Here is a 21,919-nt window from a genome sequence, read left to right as displayed (position 1 = left end):
TCCTTTTTTCGGACCTGAAAAATGCTACATTTTGGAGCCAGTTAAGCAAAGTTTACTGCTGACTCAATCTTTCAAGTGCTTTTTGATTATTAGGAGTCATTTGAATGAAACACATTTTATTCCACCAGCACCCCGGTGTTGAAAGTCAAATAAAAAAATATATATATCTATAGTCTTAGCTGCTGTTGGTGATTTTCTGGATGTGAAACATCCAATGGATAATGGTGACCAATTCTTCAGGTGGAAGTATCAAGGATTTCTCATCTCTGAATTCCCGTTGACAAAAATCCTCACCTGTCATTACCGGTATCAGTGACAGCCTGTATTATTTCAGTGTATGTTGATAAGCCCCTAGGCTGGATTATATCACCTGTCTCTCATCCTGACAGACATCACGGATCAGCCAGCAGATCATCGCTACAGACGGAGGGAGTCGGAGCAGCTCGGTCGACCTCACTGTTATCATCACCAATGTACACAACCAGCCCCCGCAGTGGGAACAGGCGGAATATTGGGTCACAATCCCGGAGAACACTCCACGCGACAGCAAAATAGTGGTGAGACATTCATATACTCAACCACAAGTTCCTCTCTGCTTTTAAAAAAAAAGTGTTTCATGAGTTCGCACTTACATATAATCAGATATAGTAAAGAGTATGCATATTTGGCGTGCTGTCCGAGGGGAGGGCTCTGAGCTCTGAATTTTGCCCGAATTCAGAGTACTCCCCTCATCCCTGGCTGGGATGGAAATAATTGAGAGTGAGGAGTTGAGGTGGTGGAGGGATGCTGGAAAACTGTTGTGGGACAATGGGAATTTGGCTATATATATATCCTCTCGTGCTCATTGGGTTGATTATCTGAACGTGCTCCTCCTAAACTTTGTTAATAAAACATCATTAAATATGGCAAACACAAAGTACAACTACTAAATTGCATAATTAAAATCCACTTAACATAAATGCATGACTTTTCAGCTAATCAGATTGTGCGGATGGACCTAACTGTTAAGTAAGGGGTAATCCACAGCTAGCTGTGCAATAATCCAGCCAAAGAACCACCCGACGCAAAGAGTAGGTGCATTCAAATCGTTTAATGCACAGCTAGCCGTGCATTATCTCACTTATACTATGGTCATTTGCCAACATTGACAGGTTAAAGATGTTATGAATGTTTGCAGTGTAATATTTGATAGGAAGAGTTAAAATTGTGGGTTATTTTCTTCGCAATCTCCGATCTCTGTGTTCGAATAATGTCTTCAATGAAAGCAGCGCATTGATCTAGAACGGTGATTTAAACTGACCTGGAAACTACCTGTGAATTAAATGGTTTTATTGCACACCTTCCAGCCAATCAGAATTTATTATTCAGACAGACCATGGTGTAAATTAATATATAATTGTAAATTAAGAGTATAATTGTATACACTACTATTTAAAGGGGTGGTAAAATGCCATTTTCACAAGATGTAAAATACATTTCTGATGTCCCCAGAAGTGTGTATGTGAAGTTTTAGCACAAAATACCCCACAGATATTTTTATATAGCATGTTAAAGTTGTCACTTTTTGAGGATTTGCAAAAACGCACCGTTTTGTGTCTGGCCCTTTAAATGCAAATGAGCTGCTGCAGAGGGCGGGGTTTCAAGAGCTCATGTGTGTGTTAGCAGCTGCTATTACCTCATGCAGACACACTAAAATGACAGAAACTGTTCTGTCTTTAATGTCAAAACGGAGTCAGACAAAGATGGAGAGACAACATGTAGAATGCAACAGGACGTCTCTGAAAGGTTAGTTGATGAATTTATGTTGCTGATGTGGCGTTAACTATATTCAATTAGCATATTCTGTCATGGTAATCTATAAATCGCTCGTATAGGAACTGTTGTGAGATGCACACAGAGTGACTTTCGATTGCATGTGAAAAGATGGATGCTAAAGTTTGAGCTGACTCACTTCTGTGACAAAATACTATACAAATATTACAAATACAAATATTTGACTTGTTCCCTCAACTGCGTGTTCAGGGGGCGGGGTTTATGTACATTTTAGACTTGCTGATGTCACTAAACCCGGAGGAATGTCGTGTAGTCCCTACCAGCCGTTTGTTGTAGTCCTTAAAAAAACTATTTCTTTAAAAGCAAATATCTCCCTTTGCTTTGAACTTTGAGCGTTGTAACTTTGCAGATGTTGTTTATGCTCAAACAGCAACATTACACACTAACTAAAGTTGGAAAAGTGAAATCATACTTTACCACCCCTTTAAATGTTTGGGGTCGGTATTCAAAAATACAGTTAAAATAGTAATATACTGTAAAAATATGATTACATTTTAAAATTACTGATTTAATTTATTGTATGTAATTTATTCCTGTGATGGTAAAGCTGATTTTTCTGCATTATTACTCCAGTCTTCAGTGTCACATGATCCTTCAGAAATCATTCAAATATTCTGATTTGGTGCTCAAGAAACATTTCTTATTACAATCAATGCTGAAAACAGTTCTCCTGCTTAATATTTTTTTTCCTGAATATAATTATTGTTTTTTCTTTGCCCTGTTGATATATCACTTGAAACGCTCTACATACAGTAGCAGCAACTCATATGTGTGTCATGCATACAGTGCACTCTGCGCACAACTCAGTTGATTTTATTAGAGGCAAAGCCAGAGAATTGACACAATAAGCATAAATGTACATTGTACACACAATTTTTGTTTTATATTCTATTTATATGTTTATCAGTGCTTCTGAGTATTGAATGAATTATTGTAATCAAAATCTCTCACTTCATCTGCCATGTTGCGTTCATTTTCACTGAGCTTTTCATAGTGCATTCTGGGATTGTCTTCTCCACAAAAAGAAAATTAGATATTTAAGAAGCCATCATAATTAAGATACCTACTTTTTGTAACAGCCTTTGCGTCAGGTCAACTTCTATGATGTCTTCAAATGCAGTTCACTAGGCTTTCACATTCACTGTTGTTGTTTTTTAACAGAAGAGTGGTTTTCACTCACATTGCTTTTTGCTTTGGTTGTGCTGTTGATAAGCAGAGGTAGAGTGTTGTGACTTTCTTACCGCTGAGGCTTGTCACATCTTATCCAGCCTTCATCTTGTTTGCTATTTCAGCCCGTTTCATTCGCTGTCACATTTTACATTCGTCTGGGAGCTTGTACCCACAGAGAGATCAGCATCCGCAAACAACCTCATCTGTCCAGCAAACTCAAGCAGACTGCTTGTCTTAACATTCCATTCTAATTCATTCAAAAGGGGCAAAAAGGCCAGTCCACTGAGTCGGTTTTCCTCACATACAGCAGATTTATCAGTGAAGAGCGCCAGGAGGAGTTCTGCTGGAGTCACTGTTTCCCTGACATCAGCGGCTTCCTCTGGCTGCTGCCAGCTATTCTGCAATCTGTATGAACCTCCGCATCTGTCTTAGCAGTCCTCAGTGGCTCAAACTGTGACGGGGATGTTCTCCTCTTCACGTTGCCACAGGATGTAAAATAGGCTTAGGTGGGATGTTTGATCTTAAAATACCATTTTTCCCCGCTGGCTTGTAAAGGGTGGTTGCATCGGCATGGGTTTTAGTGAGCGGACTGCTTCGCTAGTCATTTTTGTTAACCTGTTTGTAAAGAGGTTTGCACTGAAGGGGAAATATATAGACACACTCATAGAAGTTACGTTCCAAAACCTACTGAGTTGGCTACCTAGACAGCATTTTAAACAGCACTTCCACATCAAGGCTCTTCCAAAAGTTAGGCTGCAAAAATATGTTGCCTTATAAGATAACTTGTCCAAATTCTAGGGAAATAATTCATGTATCATTTGTGGATAAGGCAATCCCAGAATGTACTCCAAGATGGCCGGCCAAGTCAAGAGAAATATTGTTGACAGACAGACAGACAGATAGATAGATAGATAGACAGATAGATAGACAGATAGATAGATAGATAGATAGATAGATAGATAGATAGATAGATAGATAGATAGATAGATAGATAGATAGATAGATAGTTTATAGATAGATAGAGCTTAAACGGCATGTTGCATAGTAGTTTCTAATTGGCCGGGACTTTACTAGCAGCATGAAGCTCAGTTAACTGCATTAATCTCTTGACAGCCCGCTCTCCTCTGAGGGCTTCTGTTAGCATCCCTGTCAAAGAAAATTAATATCGGTCTGTGGATATACTCTTCCACACGCTGCATGTTACATATTTTAATACAGCTGTTTCTTTACCTCTCTAATCATCTCCTATAGAACACTCCTCACTTATACTAATGACATTCTAACCTGTACAACTGTCACGGCTTGGCTCTAAATATTTGCAACTCTGACTTCTATATACTGTAGTAAAAATGATTAGATTATATGTAGCAGGGCTTGTTGTAAGTAAAACTGTCACTTTCTAGGACACAATATCCAATGTGACCGCATTGAAGTGTACTTTATGATGGGCACTGAATAAGAGCCACCGTGAGGCATCTCTGATCAGCTTTTTCTTTCTGATGCCATTGCTGTATAATGAGATGATTTCTAATTATTGCTAATTTCATGGCACCTCAGGCTGTACTCATTTAGCTGGCAGTGCCATTACCCATCTTATCATTTTGAACAGCCCTTTGCACTGGATCTCACCAGCTACTCTTGTCTCTTTCAGTCCTTTTTTTTGCTGTTATTTCTGATTTGGTGAATAGCTTTGCTTTGTTTAATACATGATATGAGACCACAGCTCTCAGATTATCTTTTGTTCTGCCATCTGTCCATGAATGGCTTTGTTTGTACCTGTTGCAAATGCAGGGCCATGAGTTTCTCATTGTGTTAGTTTTGGTCTTTTATATAAGTTTTTAGTGTTGGTGTAAAGGGCTACCCTGATTTAAAAAAAACAGCATGGTCACTAGAATATGTTTTGGAGGCTGTATTCTGGTGTTCTTAAAGAAATAGTTTAACCGTCAGTTACTATAGCAATTACTATAAATCATGCATAATTACAACCCTAAACCACACCCTAACCCTAACCATAACCCTTTAATAAGTACATGTAATTAATTATTATCACACTGTAACACGGACACCTTAAAATAAAGTGTAACCATTGATAGTAACTGAATGTTGATTGGTGTAAAAGATAAAAAATGGCCTGAGTTTATTCTTGAGTATTCACTATTCCTTTAACTAATATAACCAGGAAGATGTCCTTGCTCAACAAATTTAACTATACTAAATGACTAACTAAACCACTGACTGGCTAAATTTCCCCCCCAGAAGCCTGCGATTGGTGAGTGAATGGTGCCTCATGGTTCCATCACAGAAAGGCACAAAATAACTTACAGAACCTTCTCATTCACTGTTCCTTGCTGGCGGATCTTCATAAGTCTATACAGACAGCCGAATCCATATTCAAAAAACAGCTGAAAACTCATCTGACTCTTTATAAAAAGAAAAAAGTTCTTATGCTTTCACTTCTTCTAAATCCCTCTGTGTTCTAGCTTGTACTATTCTAGATAATGTTGGAAACTTTGTACTGATACACTTTATTTTATTGTTGCCTCTTTAGGAAGGGATAGTTCACCCAAAAATGAAGTTTTTCTGTCATCATTTACTCACCCTCAAGTTGTTCCAAACCTGTATGAATTTCGTTCTTCTGCTGAACACATAAGATATTTGAAGAATATGTGTAACCAAACAGTTGATAGGCAACATTAGCCGCTTTTCCACTGTCGGGCCAGTGCAAGCCAGGGCTAACAACGGGGCAAATAACCTCGGACCTCAAGCACCGAGCCCAAAATTAAGTTGTGTTTCCACTTCCAGTAGCCCCGCAATGCTACCCTAAAACCCGCCCTACGCACGCTTTCATAGAACGACGTCACACAACCTCACCATTTCATCAGCTGACTGAAAACTAGCAAGATCGCAAAATTAGCATGACAGAAGCGAATAAAATATAATATAAAATGCTATGAAAGTCAATGGATCCCATCAACTGTGGATTTGGATAAAATGATAAAAGGATAAAAGCATCTGCTTAATGAATAAATGTAATGTTGCATGGCTGGTCAACAAGCTAAACCAGTCCCAAACCAGCACTATCTAGCACTAAGTGGCCTTGACTAGTGTGGAAATTGAGGAGGACATGAATCATATAATCTGTATTTCTTTTATCTCTAGTCTTAGCTTTTGTGTTTGAAGTTACATTTCTTCCTGTCTGGATATGTGTGTGTGTGTGTTAGCACTAAGCTCGCCACGTGTGTACATGAAGGTGATGGTCCTTGTGGCAGTGTGTGTCAGAGCGGATCTGTGCATCCCTGCCCACTCACATAGCTCTGCTAATGGAGGATGTACCTGGAGGTCACCTTCAGTGTCTCTTCAGTCAGAAAACCAGATAAGTGTTGTTACTTAAAGCTTTTTATCACCTACCTTCCTGCTCTCCGTTGAGTTTCAATATCATATTCAACCACTCTATTTTCAAACTACTTCGTCACCCCTCCAAACTTCTTTTGATTATAATTGCAGTCGAGGGGTTTCAAAACACAGGTTGCACAAGTATTCAGATCCAATCACTGACTTTGTTAATGGAACGCACCTTGGCAATTGGACAGATAACCTCATTTTCTTTATCCCTTCTTTCGTGTCTCTATTTCCCTCCCTTTAACGCCCACACTGCACCCGAACTCTAACACCGAGGTGTTACCCGTAATATGACTTGAAAAACAAAGCGCTTCACCACAATTACAGTCGAGCTCTCTTTCTCTTCAACCCTCTGAATACAGCATGAACTCCCTGATGTAGAATAACTGTAGCAACTGGCTGTTCAAATCTGTTCTGTGCATTGGGAGCCTTCATGCTAATTCATCCTCAGAACTCTAAATACAAATTATGCTTGTTAAACAGTATAATGCATTCATTAGCAACACTGAGTAGCCTTGTTGTGCGTCGAGTGCTCCTATTCATTTCTCGCTCTCGCTTCCTCCCCCCTCGCTTTTCTCCTTCATCTATCTATCTGTCTCTCTGTCTAACTAATTAAAAATTTAAATATCAGTCAGCTCATTGTGGTATTATCTCAAGGAATGCTAATTAACACATTTTCAAAAGCAGTAATTGCAACCTTGAGGATGTAATTTAAAGGGCCTTGTTCGTGTGTATGGATAATGAGAATGCTGTTCTCATCAAGCCTGAGAGACGTCCGCTAATAAACTCTTGGAGGGAAGATTAGACAGGTTGGGATTTGAAAGTTGACCAAATTTCTGTTTAGTTCAATAGGGGAACTTTTGGTGGCATGAATAGTTTAACCCCAAGAGTGGTTAACCGAAAGAATGGGGTGGTGGGCTGGTAAATGAAAGGCTGTAGGTTTAAATCCCACAACGGTTGATCTGTGAAATATCACCATTGTACTCTTGATCAAAACACTTAACCTTGCATTACTCCTGGTGTATTGTCCCTGTAGAAACTGCACTGTAAGTCACTTTGGATAAGAATGTCAACTACATGATGAATTGGTTGAACCTAAAGCTTTGAAGTGAATGCAAGATTTCGTATTGGACAGGAGCACCAGTTTAGGTAACTTCTGAGAGCTTTTTGATGTCATCTAGCTGTAAAATATGCTGTTTTGAGGTGTGTTAAGAGTGTGTGAGTGACCACTTTAATGTTTCAGGCTCCACAAGTTCTTTATGTACAAATGCCATTTTACACTATTTTATCATGGTCATTTTACAATTAAATTATTACATTTGTTGTCTAAATCAAAATAAATACTATATAAAATATTGCACAGTAAAACATTAAGAAATAAAAGAAATTACATTTTGCATGAAGAAAATGCGGCCTATTTTAAGGCCATTGTTTTTTTGTTTTTGTTTTACATTGTGATATTTTCATGCATGAACTCTTCTCTTAATTTCCAATAGCAAACTGTTAATCAAAAAAACATATATATATGTATTATTTGGGTGGAAAATAGTCATGAAAGTAATGGCATAATAAAACAAATATTTTCATGTTCATTTTGAAATGGTTCCGCCCAAATTAATGTAATTCATTTAATAACAATAAAGGTTACTCTTAATTTTAAGGTGACATAGTTACATTGTACTTAATCAGATAAATACTAAATAATATTCATTAACTACTTGTAATTATGCATAATTTACTGTTTTTACTATAGTAAGTACATGTAGTAACATGTAACTACTAACTACGTCACCTTAAAAGTGTTACCACAATAAATACTTTTTTTTCTTTACAGTTGTATTATATTGTTGGCCGGATAGAATAAACCATGACAAATCTTAATGAAATTTTCTCAAAAACAATTACTTCTTAAAACACACATTCTGAGATCTGCATCAGTATTGAGATGCACTGGAACTGTGAGAGAAGCATTGGTCAGGGAAGTTAGTGGAGCTCTGTCAAAGTGACTGAAAATAAGTTCACTGAATAGGTCATTTCTGTTGGGAGACGCGTACCGAATGGCAAAGCCGACACTTAAAAGCAGGAAGCAAAAGCCACAGAGCTTTTAAGGTACTTGTTTTCTGTGTTGCAGTGGGCGGATGCTCTCAAAATCATGGCCAGGGTTGATTTAATGGCTGACTGGACCCATGTTCTCTGACACGGAGTTCTCCCTCTATAACATCTCTCTCTCCATCCACTTTTATTTTGCTCTACCTTTTCACCCTTTTTCTCTGTCGACTAAGTTTTATAACCTGCGCTAGACGTCGCCAAGTGTTCCTTACTCTGGATGACCATAAATGGTTTCGGTCTTTCTCTTTGAGTTTTGACTGTTGGCTTTGCTGTGCCATTGGCCGTATTGTCATCGGAATGTTTTGTTTGCTTTACGGTGTCATTTGTTTGATGGTGTTTTGGGTCAAATGTGTTTTAGTCGGCTAAAAGACTTTGAGTTCCCCTCGCAGACAAGTTCCAGCTGTAATATTGGATTTTCCAAGCCAAACCCGGCTATATGACTTGTATTCAAGTACTATGCACATGTTTTTGTCTGAACACTAATTAAACAATGATTTTGACTTTCATGTTGTGGCATTACATATTTTTTGAATTGTTGCACAGCACATGCCATTAGAACACTAAAAAGTATCCACGTCTACAGGTTAACAGCTAAGAAAAAGTAGCGAGGCTCCTTATTCAACTGCATTTTTCAGCAGTGACAATAACTACAATCTACAGTAACAATCTACAGTACTTTTTTCAACAGTACTTTTTATAGTAAAACATAAACTTTGAAATAAACTTTAAATCACTGTTTTCATCACTGTTATTTTTTAGTTTATTTAGTACATTAGTAGCTGAAAGTAAATTAATCTCTTTGTCATGTTTATTGCTGTCACCTTCATCGAGATTTAAAACCCTCATTGTTTTTGAGCCAGGGAAATTCTATGTACTAACTATAAATCATCCTAACTATAAATCATGTGTAGCTTAGCTAAGAATGCTATAGTTTAGCATTTCTGTTTACATTGTCATCGATTGGTGTTTATGTAATGGCTGAATATTCTTCTCAGTTTATTTCCACTCACTAAAGTGTATTCTTTCTTAAGAAGATATGTGAAATCATTGGTTTTGTTATTAAATATGATATAAACATAGCTCTGTGAGGAGGACTTTTGGAAACTACTACTGCAGAAAGTTACTCCAAAACTGTCAATATTAGTTCAATAAGCAATTGAATGGATTATAGATGAAGCGTGTCTAATGTATTCACACGCTGCATTCAGTGGGTGCTTGCCCGACGGTTCTGCTGATTTCAAATGCCTTCTCACAAATTATGCTTATTATCTTGTTTGAGCTTTAGGAATAGGTGTTTACATCTTACATGAATATGTGTTTAAAGTATTATAGCACATCCAAGCACCCACAAACCAATATCAGTAATGCACATCAAAAGGTTTCAGATGTAACATTTTCCAACACCCTTTTCATAACATAATATTTCACCATGCAGGCCATGTTTAATTTTATATCACCATCCTCAAAGCTAATTTTCCCCTCCCAACAGACCATCAAGGCAACGTCCCCTCTTGGTGACCCCAGGGTGACTTATAACCTGGAGGAAGGTCAGGTTCCCGAGACCAACATGCCTGTGCGCTTCTACATCAAGCCTAACCGGAGGGACGGTTCTGCTTCTATCTTGGTGGCAGAGAATCTGGACTATGAGACCACGCGTTTCTTTACGCTCCGAGTGCGTGTGCAGAACGTGGCGGCTGTACCGCTAGCTTCCTTCACCACTGTTTATGTCAACATCACAGGTGAGAGATACCCTGATCTTCTGGAAATTACAACTGCATTATATTTAAGCATGAATAGAAGTGCTGCAAATTTGGGGTCCGTTTTTCTTTTACATTTTAATTATGCATTTATTTATTTTTATTTTATTATTGTTTTAGATTATTTTAAAACGTTTTATGGATGCTTTTCAGTACGTATATACACCGCCATGCAAACTATTTTTAGTTTTTGTCCCTTATACTCACCAAGGCTGCATTTATTTAATACAAAATACAGTAAAAAAAAATAATATTATGAAATTTGATTACAACTTAAAATAACTGATATCATTTCAAATGTAATTTATTCCTGTGATGGCAAAGCTGAATTGTCAGTATCTTTACTCCATTGTCACATGATCCTTCAGAAATCATTCTAGTATGCTGATTTGGTGCTCAAAAACATTTCTTCTTCTTATTATTATCAATGTTAAAAAAGTTGCCTAATATTTTTGTGGAAACTGCAATGCATTTTGTTTGATTCTTTGATGAATAGAAAGTTCAAAAGCACCGCATTTATCTGAATTATAAATCTTTTGTAACATTATAAATGTATCACCATGGTTCCATGTCTAAAAATCATGCTAACACCATGGTACTTTTTCCTTAGTGTAAGACAAAGGGAAATAAGAACAAAAATGTAAAAATCTGACACAATGATAATAGTCCATGTTGACACCTCTCACTACCACGCTACAAATACGCCTCGACAACTGGTTCCACGCTGCCTGTGTGCCCTCGGAGAGGTAAACACATTTGCGGTAGTTTAGCAATCAGCATTTCATGCCAGCGCGGTTTCTCAGAAGCACAGCAGTGTCTGATCTGATCCACTGATTGTGTTTGAGGCGCTGACGCTAATGTTTTTTTTCTTGCCTTTCTTCATAGCTCATTTAGCCTGTGTTGTGCATTTGTACACAAAAAGTGTTCTCCTCTGTCATTGAGTGTATGTGGAAATTTAGTGTGCTGATGAGTGCATGACAGGCGGCGGGTGGGGGGGTGCAGAGTGACTGTGTGTGTGTATGTGTGTGTGTGTAATAGGAACAGTGAAGAGCTTTGGCATCAAAGCACAACACTTGAGACCACATCAGCATTAATTAAGAGGAAAATGGAGATTGAAATAGAGGGAAAAGGAGACAAAAAGCCCACGGAACAACTAGTTTAGAGGAGCTGTAATCCACTGAGCAAAGAATCCAGACAATAAACCTGCCTTATTTGAATCCACACATTAAAACCTCACACTAAATTCTTTTTGGGGCCACTGTATTTACTGAAAAATAATGTTTACCTCAAATCTAGCATGACCATATGAATCCATTGGAAGATTTGTTTCCGTAGTGTTTCATTTGTAACTGATTGCTCTCATTCTTTTTTCTTCCAGATGTGAACGACAACGTTCCCTTCTTCATGTCATCCACGTATGAGGCAACAGTTCCAGAGGGTGCAGAGATTGGCACATCAGTGGCTCAGGTCTCAGCCTCTGACCTGGACTCTGGTCTCCATGGCATGGTGAGAATCTTCTGAGTATTATCATTCTTGGTTCTTTCTAAAACTCTAGAACTACCAGATCACATGACTTAATATTTGTCTAATACTGTATGTGATTCTTAAATTATTTGATGCATAGTTCTTTTTTAATCTTGTTTGACACTCTTTCCTACCTAGATTAACTACATCATTCTGAAGGATCAAAGTGGCGACTCGCAGTTCTTCAGCATTAATTCTTACACGGGCATCATCCACACCCGGGCCACCTTTGACCGTGAGCAGAAAGGCTCCTACTTGATCGAGGTCCAGTCTCAGGACAGCTCCGAGTCGGCCCGACCCGGTCAGCAGGGCCAACCCAACACAGGTGTGATCCATCAACCATGTCTTCTTAACCCCTCAGTCACTCTGTTTCCCCCTTCAGCAGCCTCCAGAATGAACTCCATTCATTAAGACTTCAATGAGTCACGCCTAATGAAGAACTAATGCCAACCCAGGGATTTGTGTGTAATTTAGGCCACGAATAATATAATTAGACCTCAGTTTTAATATTAAACAGTGATTAGGATGTTTAGTACACTTTATAGAATAAATCATTACTACAAGTTTACAAATAATATTTTTTATTAACACTTTCTATGGAGTCTGTGTTCTTGCAAATATTATAATAAATACAAATAAACATTTGATTTCAGAAATAGCAAGAATGCATTAAACTGATCAAAAGGGACAGTAAAGGCTTTTACATTGTTACAAAAAAATATATATATAATCAAATAAATGCTGTTCTTTTGAAATGTCTACTCATCAAATAATCCTGAAAAAAAGTGCTTCCTGTTTCCACAACAACATTAAGCAGCACAACATATTTCAACATTTATAATAATAATAAATAGCACAAAGTACATTACAATGATTTCTGAAGGATCATGTGACACTGAAGCCTGGAGTAAGGATGCTGAAAATTCAGCTTTGCCATCTCAGGAATAAATGACATTTTAAAACAGCTATTTTAAATTATATATATATATATATATATATTTTACAATATTACTGTGTTGTATTTTTGATAAAATAAATGCAGCCTTGGTGAACATAAAAAAAAACATAAAGAAACATAAAAAAAATCGTACTAACCCCAACTTTTGAACAGTCATGTAAATGTATAAATATATATACGGTACACATATTCATATTCACATTCACTTGAATTTTTATGATAATTAAATTTCATTATACAATTTATATCAATTACTTTTTTTGTTTTTTTCTGTTGTTCCATCTTGTTTGATTTATAAATGAATTAATGAATTAAAGAAGAGATATTTGATGTATTGATGTGATCTGAAAGTAATACACACCTCTTTTACCCTGTAGACACAGCCTACGTGAGGGTTTTTGTCACAGATGTAAATGACAATGCTCCAGCTTTCTCTCAGCCTGTATATGAGATCAGCGTGGAGGAAGACAAGGAAGTGGGGTTCGTGGTCATTACCGTTACAGCTAACGATGAAGATGAAGGTAATTTTTCTGTTGTATGTAGGCGTGTCAAATATCTTATTCAGGTGGTCCTGTCACTTGTCTTTAGTTTGTGGTTTTTGTTGTTTTAGTTTTGTTTGTTTGTGCATCGACTTCTTTCTGACAGCCCACTGATATTTTTGACAGAGATGGAGGAGGAGGGGTTGCAAAAAGAAATTGAGCGAAATAAATCTAGGTGGAAAATTCGCTCCTTTTTTGTGCTGAGCTTGTTAGCAAATCTCTGTGGTGAATGTGGGAGTAACAATTTCAGCTCCCCATTTGATGTTTGTCTCTTTGATTTGTTTTTTCTTTGTTGTCTTCAAGAAAAAGAATTAAATAAGTAGCAGGCCTTTTTTAATGATAGAAGTAAACTCTCGTGTGAAAGATTTTGCGTAGAAATTTACATGAGCTGTGTGACATCTGAGGGCCCAGGCAAATAACCATTGAGATTTTAAATGGAACGAGATAGGCAGCTCTGCCTAATATATAAAATATACTAAAATGAAAAAAGGAGTGTGTAATGGTACATTTTTGACAGAATTCTCGAGAGGCTTTACTAGGTGGCTTAACCAGAGATTAAATGTGGGGGAAAACAAGTGTATTAAACAAGCTGCAAGATTCATTCATCGATTATCTGTTAGTCAAACTACAGGAAAAACGTATAAAAAAATTATTCACACAAAACTAAAAAAATGTTGCCATTATTTACTCACTCATTATGTCATTTGTATGACTTTCTTTTTTTATTGTGTGTAAGACAAAAGATGGTAGTGCCATAATACTGGTCCACTTTATTCCATAACTTCTAAAGTTGACGTGTTTGTGTGAGGAAAAGTAAAGAGTTGTTTGCTTAATTTAAATCGATGCACTGTTTGATACAGGTTCACAACACTGTTATTTTAGTGTCATTGAGATTATATTATAATTTTTTAATTCGTTTTTATGTTTGTATTTTCCATTTAAATTTTAGTTTATTTTTTTGTAATTTTGTGTATTTTGTGTAATTCGTTTTTTTTTAAGCTCTATATAGTTTTTATTATTCTTATTTCAGTTTTAGTTATTTTAGTTAAACTAAATGAAAATGAAAAAAAAGTTTCCTTGGCAACTAGCTGGAAAAAAATCTAATATTTTATTTGTTAACTTTTTTTCAAGCAACAATTTTTTTAATGGTTTTAGTTAACTATAACCCTGGTTCACACAACATGACGATGAGTAAATACTGACAGAATTTCCAATTTTTTGACAAACTATCTCTTTAAGATAACACAGAGAGGCAGAGAAAGGAACATCATGCAGTTTTGTTGTCCTAGCCGCTCCGCACAGCAGCATCCTTTAGTGTTGTTACCAAAGTATGCTGAACCCCTCAAGGGCAAGCTGAAACTGCAGGGAGTTCATGTTTATTTCAGTAGCACACAGACTTTGCAATGATGTAACTATCACCATTAAACCATTTTACAGAAAATGGTTTGTATATTTTTTTTGTTCCTGTAATGTAAGATGCCAAAATTAGCATGTGTACGAGCATTGCTGACAGCGTACTTTACCATAATGCTATGCATTGTTTGACCTCTGAAATGAAACTTGGCTGTTTAATAAATGTTTTATTTATGTCTTTAGAGAGCTGCATATCCTTCAGACAATCTCAGCACTGCCTGAAAACATCACCTTAGCAGCTGAAACCACGTAAATGCATGAGCAGCTATGAATTAGTCTAGCAAACTCTCAGTGGTCAGTCAAATTTGCATATTCTGGTTTACTGAGCGACTTCTGCTGTTGATTTAGTTACTCCTGTTGGAACATTCGGCCCATCGCTTGTTTCCTCCGACAGCCATAGAGTTGCTCCTGTTAATCTGAGCGCGACAGGCTTGGACAAATCACCTATCCGTCCAACGTAGCGTGGCAGCCTGCCTGTCTCCCCACCCCCTCATTTCTCATCCTCTGCCTGTAGAATATTCCAGGCTGTCACCTCCACACATCTCGGTGGCACGATTCTTCCACCTGATCTCGCTCTGATTTCCATCAGGGCATGGCGACTTCGGCTCATCTGTCAAATAAACAAACAGGCGGGAGCGCAATGTCTCTCACGGCGACACGGCTTCACCCGTTACATATGCATGACAAATTACGTGTGGCGTGGAGCCGTGTCAACAAGCAGGCTGGAGTGAAGGAGACCGGGGCAGCGGGATGGAGACGTGCAGGTGTCTGATAGCTCATTAATGATCAGACTCCTACGCTGCTGTGGAGGTGAGAAGGGTGACATGACCTGCCATGGCTGGATGGACAGTCCTGAGCTGAGCGTAAGCTAATATCTCACGACTGTCATGAAGGGAAATGCAAATCGAAGCTTGATGTCCCTCTGTCCCCTTCCTGCTTTGGAAGGCACAATGAATGAGATCGCCATTAAAATGCAATATTTCTTATTACGCTGGGGATGAAAATGGGGAATAGGAATAATTAGGAGCTGATTTGCAGGAGAGGAGGAATTTTATGGTCCTGTTAAGTGTTTCCTAAAGCTGATTAGCAGTGCCCTCTTTGAGCTGTTCATTAAACTCCAGACTGATTTCAATGATGGAATATGTAAAACACGCACAACTTTCTTCAACAGCTGAATGAGCACAAGGTCTCCTAGACTTTCAGCTGTCTTTCATCACCAGTGACCATCCTATAGATCACAGTAGTTAGGTTTAACCTGGTTGGCCTGTGGTGGTGCTGTGGGGGGTGGATGGGGGGGGGGGGGGTGCGCCATACGGCCCGCCTGGTCATTAAGGAAGCTTGCTTTTGGCAAAATCACTTGAGCTCCCCTCAGCAAGCGTCACAGCACATCACACTTCACATCCATGATGGCCGTAGCCAGGATGAGCAGGACATGTTCTAATGCAATCCTCACACATCACGCCCAGATGGTGTTTGTCTCATAGAATCTGATCTGGACTGGTAAACAGAGCTGGCGCAAAACTAGAGCTTTTTCCCTCCGCAGTGTACCATGGGTCGATAAAGCCAGTTGGGGTCAAGCTGGGGAGCAGTAGAAAGTAGGAAAGATAAACTATGGTGATTGTTTTAAATAAGATACATTTTCAAACGCATATTAAAGGAAGGGTATCATTTTTGTATTATTTTTTAACAATAAGTATTATTATTTGGATTTCATAGAGCACGGCAACAGTTATTCAGTCTTAAATCTAGACTGTGGTGATCAATTTGAGATACATTTTTAACCACTGATCTACATCGTTAAGTCCAGATTGTTTTAAATCAGCTTTACAGTGATAACAGGAAATTAATGTAGCAAAGATTGTTTTGGCTGTACAACATCTCCTGAAGAAAGTCATTGTCCAGTTTAAGTAAATTCAGCGTCGATTCATTTGCCGTTGTAAAAAAAAAAATTAGCTGTTAATTTAGGGGCTGTTTAAAGATGAAGTGTGTCATTTTTGTGCATTTGGTGAGTTTCTAAAAACATATTATTATTATCTTATTATCTAATGAGATTTGTTTAATGACATATTGAGTAAAGATGAGTATCTGTATGTTATGTAAAAAATATGTACAAAACAGTTTGTCTGTGACATATGTGTATGCATGATTTCAGTATTTTAAGCACAATCATATAATGCCTGTGTGCATTAGAGCTTTCTTGTCCTTTATGTAATCCTCATCAAATGAGCACAGATTAATGCTGACATTCTCTTTTTATCCAGCTCAGCCAAGCTTAACACTTCCTAGAATGCTAACGCTTCCCAAACACCCCCAAACAGGTGCCAATGCCAAACTGCGGTACCAGATTACCTCCGGGAATACCATGGGCACGTTCGATGTGGAGCCAGAGGTTGGCACAATCTTCATTGCCCAGCGGCTAGACTATGAGCAGGTGCAGCGCTATGAGTTACGGCTGGTCGCGTCGGACGGAAAATGGGAAAACCAGACAATGGTTGTCATTAATGTCATCAACCAGAATGATGAGGCACCCCTTTTCACTCAGACTGAGTACCACGGCAGTGTCATGGAGGAACTTACAGAACTTCCTGTCCTTGTACTAGAGGTGAGGGGTTGAAACACTCAAAGACACATGTAGTTGCAAGGAAATGGCAATGTTGTAGAGAGGAAAATCAGCATTTTGCAGAGATATGAAATCATTTTGTGAATGTCTTGCTACAAATTGGTTTCAGTTTCGTTACGGGTTTCTTTGAAATGATATGTAATGGTATTAATGTCCTCATGTAGTTTAAATCTTTGGAAGAAAAAGTTGGCCTATTTGAAATTAATATTTTGACACACCCTGCCAAGGTTGTCATTCTCTGCTAGCGTGTCTCAATATTGCTGTCTACTGTGCTGTCAGTGTAAAAAATAGACTTCAAAGACTTTGCATAAACATACCGGAAAAGAGGCGGAGACAACTATCAGCATTCCTTTGCTGTGACTATTAACTTTTAATTGCCTCGTATGTTCTGTGACTAGTGTGTTGAATTCTAAAATGCATGCCTGTTTTTTCCCATCTGCTCTTCTCGCAGGTCTCAGCCACAGATCCAGATCAAGAAGCAGACCAGCGTGCAGTCCGCTATTCTCTACACGGGCAGGGGGCTGGTAGCGAATTCACCATAGACGAGATGAATGGTAGGATCTTTGTGCAACGGCGTTTAGATCGTGAGGTTCGCTCGGCCTGGCAATTCCTTGTACTTGCCACTGATGAGAATGGGGCAGGTCTTACCGGGTTTGCTGATGTTCTAGTCGACGTGCAGGATATCAATGACAATGCACCTGTTTTCCTATGTGCAACGGACAACTGCTTTTTGGGGCACGTGCCTGAGAACTCCCCAGCAGACACTTCCATCATGGAAATGCGGGCCACTGACCTAGATGATCCAAAAGCTGGCAAGAACGCTATCCTTACCTATAGAATTGTGCAGAATGTGCGCAATGAAATCAATCTCAACCTCTTCTCCATCAACCCAGCCACGGGCACCATCTATACTGTTCTGCGCTCTTTGGACAGGGAAGTGGTGGATCGATATCTCGTTGTGGTGGAAGCTCATGATGGAGGAGGACTTTCAGGAACAGGAACAGCCACCATTGTAGTTTCCGACGTCAATGACCATCCTCCAGTGTTCACCCAGAGGGTCTACATGGCCTCTATGCCAGAAAACTTGGACATCAACAGCGAGGTAGTGGTAGTGGCTGCCACCGATGGGGATGAAGGTGAAAATTCAGTCATGACGTTCAGCATCATTGGTGGAGATGAAGACCGTAAATTCTTCATCGAGACAGACAAGGTAAACCGCCGTGGCATTGTGAGACTGAAGAAGAAGATTGACTTTGAGAAGCCACATGAGCGCACATTCAACCTGACAGTCAAAGTGGAGGATGCTGACTTCTTTAGCCTGGCTTACTGCATCATTCAGGTGGAAGACTCCAATGACCACGCACCAGTCTTCTTCCCACAGTTCTACGAGGCAGGATCCATGTTCGAAGACGTCCCAGTGGGCACCATCGTGGCACAGGTGACTGCCGTGGATCTGGACTCTGGTCAAAATGGGAGGTTTACATACAGCATCGCCCCAGAATCCGACCCCTTTCAACAATTCCTGGTGGATAAGAGCGGTTGGGTTGTAGTTGCTGACTCTCTAGACAGGGAAAAGGTGTCCCAACATAGGCTTATAATCCTGGCCACAGACATGGGCAGCCCTGCTCTGACCGGCTCTGCCATTGTGTTAGTGACCGTACAGGATGTCAATGACAACGGACCAGAGTTTGAGGCTCCTTATCGGCCCATTGTGTGGGAGAACACTGTTGCTCCACAAGTTGTTCACATGAATGACACATCTGTTCTGTTGCATGCTATTGACAGAGACACGTCATCCAACGGAGGGCCTTTTTCCATCCGTCTTTTGATGTTGACCTCTGATGTGACTAATTTCAACTTGACTGATCTGCGTAATGGCAGTGCCATGATAACCGCTCTCCGCAGCTTTGACCGGGAACAGCAGAAGCGGTATCTTCTCCCCATCCTGATGATTGACAGTGGCTCTCCACCAATGAGCTCCACCAGTACACTTACCGTCATAATCGGAGATAAAAATGACCATCCCCATGCACCTGGACACAGCGAGTTCATAGTGTACAACTTACAGGGTATGTTCCAAAGAATAAATACTACAATGTTAGTTCTACCATGATAAATATGTCCAAAAATACCATGTAAGTGTTACCATAATCATTCAGCATGATATTTACTTGGTACTTCATGGTACTTCAAAGAAAAATACCATGGTACTGTATTGTAAATGTGTTTTATTGCCATGCTACATGCCCAAAATACCATGGTAGTACCATTGTACAAGTTTAAAATACCATGGTCGAACTATGGTGAAGTCCAAAATACCATGGTACTTTTTGTAAGTGTTACATTGTTGATTTAGCATGATATTTACATAGTACTCAAGGGTACTTCAAAATATTCCATGGTAAAAGTAGTATTACTTGATATATTTTTAGCATTTTTCTCTTTTCTCTGATGGAAATGCATTGGCCTTCTAATAAGAATTTGTCATGTAGCTCAAACATGGCATGATGCTAACAATTTACTTAAATCCCAGGTTTAAGAGGCACATACACACAAGCCATTTTAAAGGATGTTGATTTCATGTCTAACAGGATTACAGCATTTCGTTTTGCCTTTTGGAGAAATGGCAATGTTGCATGCTAATAGCATTGCATCCCCCCCACTGTGCTGTTTAAGTGGGTCCATATGTGCCAATGAGATGCTCCGCTTTTTGCTTATCTCTTTAAAGATATGTCTTCTCCACCCACCCACACACGCGCACATCGCCCCAGGTATCGCGCAGCCTAGATGGAGGTAGCTTGTCTCTAACCTCATTATGTATTTTCCCCAGGTACACTCCCCACGACGGTACTTGGACAGGTTCAATCCCCTGACCTTGATGATTGGAGCGAGAAGGTTTACAAGTTCGAAGGCAAACCCCCCAGGTGCTTTGATCTTCTATTGAAGTTTGATTCAAACTCTACTGTGTCAAGTGACACTTACAGGAGAAGAAAAAAAAGAACAAAAGTAAAGGAAGATAAAGGATGAGAGCGTGTAGAGCACGGCATATTAGCTTACTGACATCTCGCCTGTCACTCGCCTTTTTAATTTCAAAATGCACTCTGAAGTGATACACAGATTCTCTCCTAGTAACTGATAAGAAAGATTACGTTGGCTAGAGGATCTCTCTAATGAGATGCATCTATATGATGGTCTTTGTCCAAACCAGACTCTGTGGCTCATGCCAGCAATGGCACCTTCAAGCAAAGCGATTATGCTAACACTCCAGCAACCAATGCCAACTCAATCAGTTTAGTCTTGAGTTCAATCACAGTCTACTTCAAGTTCCATCCAGAGCTGTGCCTGACGGTGTGTTGTGGCGGATCTGCTCTCATTAATTTGGATAATTAACACATTAATACATTAGCAGTTTGATGCTTGCTAGTGTGACACATCTCTTGGCACCGAGAGCGTAGCTTCAATCCAAGCAGTTTTTCATGTGCTTACTTGACAGTTAAGTACCTAATTTGGCACCGGAGTTGAAGGTTACCATCGAGGTGGAACTCTATTCCTGTTATATGAACATGATTGAATTTAATTTGAGCAGTGACTACTGTGAGTTTAGCGACCTTGCTTCACAATGTCTGAAGTTACAAGACCAAATAGAGCTTCCCTGCAAACAGCGTATTAAGAGCCATAAACCAGTGTTGTTTAATAGATGTGTCATTTTCATTTTGTGTCCTTGTCCTCCTAGTGCACACTACAAGACAAGCTCATCACTCACACAAGCCTGTAGATGCAAATGCAACAATAAATGTAAAATTTGTTTGAAATCTGGTTCCATGAGATAGCAGTGAGCAGCAGACAATGAAATTGCAAGTCTGCAATCTTCAAAATATATATTTCCCATATATTTCATCAAAACAGTACAAAAAAATCACAATCACCACAAATCCTTCCTCAATGTCTCCCAGAAACAAATTGCTCTGTGCGTTAAGTTTTTGTAAGAACATGCTAATTTGGGTTTGTAGATATGGTCACGAAGGCATTTGATTTTATAATTGACACTGAGTAGTTTACACATAATGTAAGTAACATGACATAAGACAGCAATGCAAAAAAATATTTTCTTAATCTGTATTTTTGTCTTGTTTTCCAATAAAAATAAATACATCCTTATAACAAGATACATTTATTTGAGAAGCTTTTAGAAGATTTCAGAACATATATCTTGGCTTTTAAGTAGATTTTTCTTATATAATACCATTCGGGGTTGTGCTTATTTTTGTGCTGTATCAAAATACAGTAAAACAGTAATATTGTGAAATATCATTAAAATTTTAAATAGCTGTTTTCTATTTTAAATGTTTTTCAAAATGCAATTTATTCCTGGGATGCAAAGCTGAATTTTCAGCATCATTACTCCAGTCTTCAGTGTCACAGGATCTTTCAGAAATCATTCTAAAATGCTGATTTGGTGCTAATATTTTTAAGCTTAAATCTAACACAATTTAGTGATGGTTTATGCTTAAAAAAAATTGGAAAATATGCACTGGACGACACTTCAGATTACAGAGCATGAATAACACAACTGTGACCTAGACAGAGAAAAAGCGTC

General features: G+C 38.7%; 1 protein-coding gene across 6 annotated transcripts in view; it reads left to right on the top strand.

The window, feature by feature from the left end:
* Positions 1-21,919, top strand: part of LOC307005312 (neural-cadherin) — a 141,983-nt gene that overhangs the window by 101,666 nt on the left and 18,398 nt on the right. For all 6 annotated transcript variants that reach the window (XR_013799248.1, XM_079625350.1, XM_079625349.1 and 3 more), the window contains 8 exons: positions 390-557; positions 10,001-10,250; positions 11,647-11,774; positions 11,931-12,117; positions 13,128-13,271; positions 17,021-17,304; positions 17,774-19,391; positions 20,153-20,246. Coding sequence is in view for 5 of the 6 variants with exons in the window: in XM_079625350.1 (XP_079481476.1) it covers positions 390-557; positions 10,001-10,250; positions 11,647-11,774; positions 11,931-12,117; positions 13,128-13,271; positions 17,021-17,304; positions 17,774-19,391; positions 20,153-20,246 (2,873 nt within the window). In the remaining variant the exon portion in view is untranslated. The remainder of the gene's footprint in view (positions 1-389; positions 558-10,000; positions 10,251-11,646; positions 11,775-11,930; positions 12,118-13,127; positions 13,272-17,020; positions 17,305-17,773; positions 19,392-20,152; positions 20,247-21,919) is intronic.

Source organism: Phoxinus phoxinus (assembly GCF_949152265.1).
Source record: "Phoxinus phoxinus genome assembly, chromosome: 10".
Classification (NCBI taxonomy): Eukaryota; Metazoa; Chordata; class Actinopteri; order Cypriniformes; family Leuciscidae; genus Phoxinus; species Phoxinus phoxinus.
This window is presented reverse-complemented; position numbering and strand designations above follow the sequence as displayed.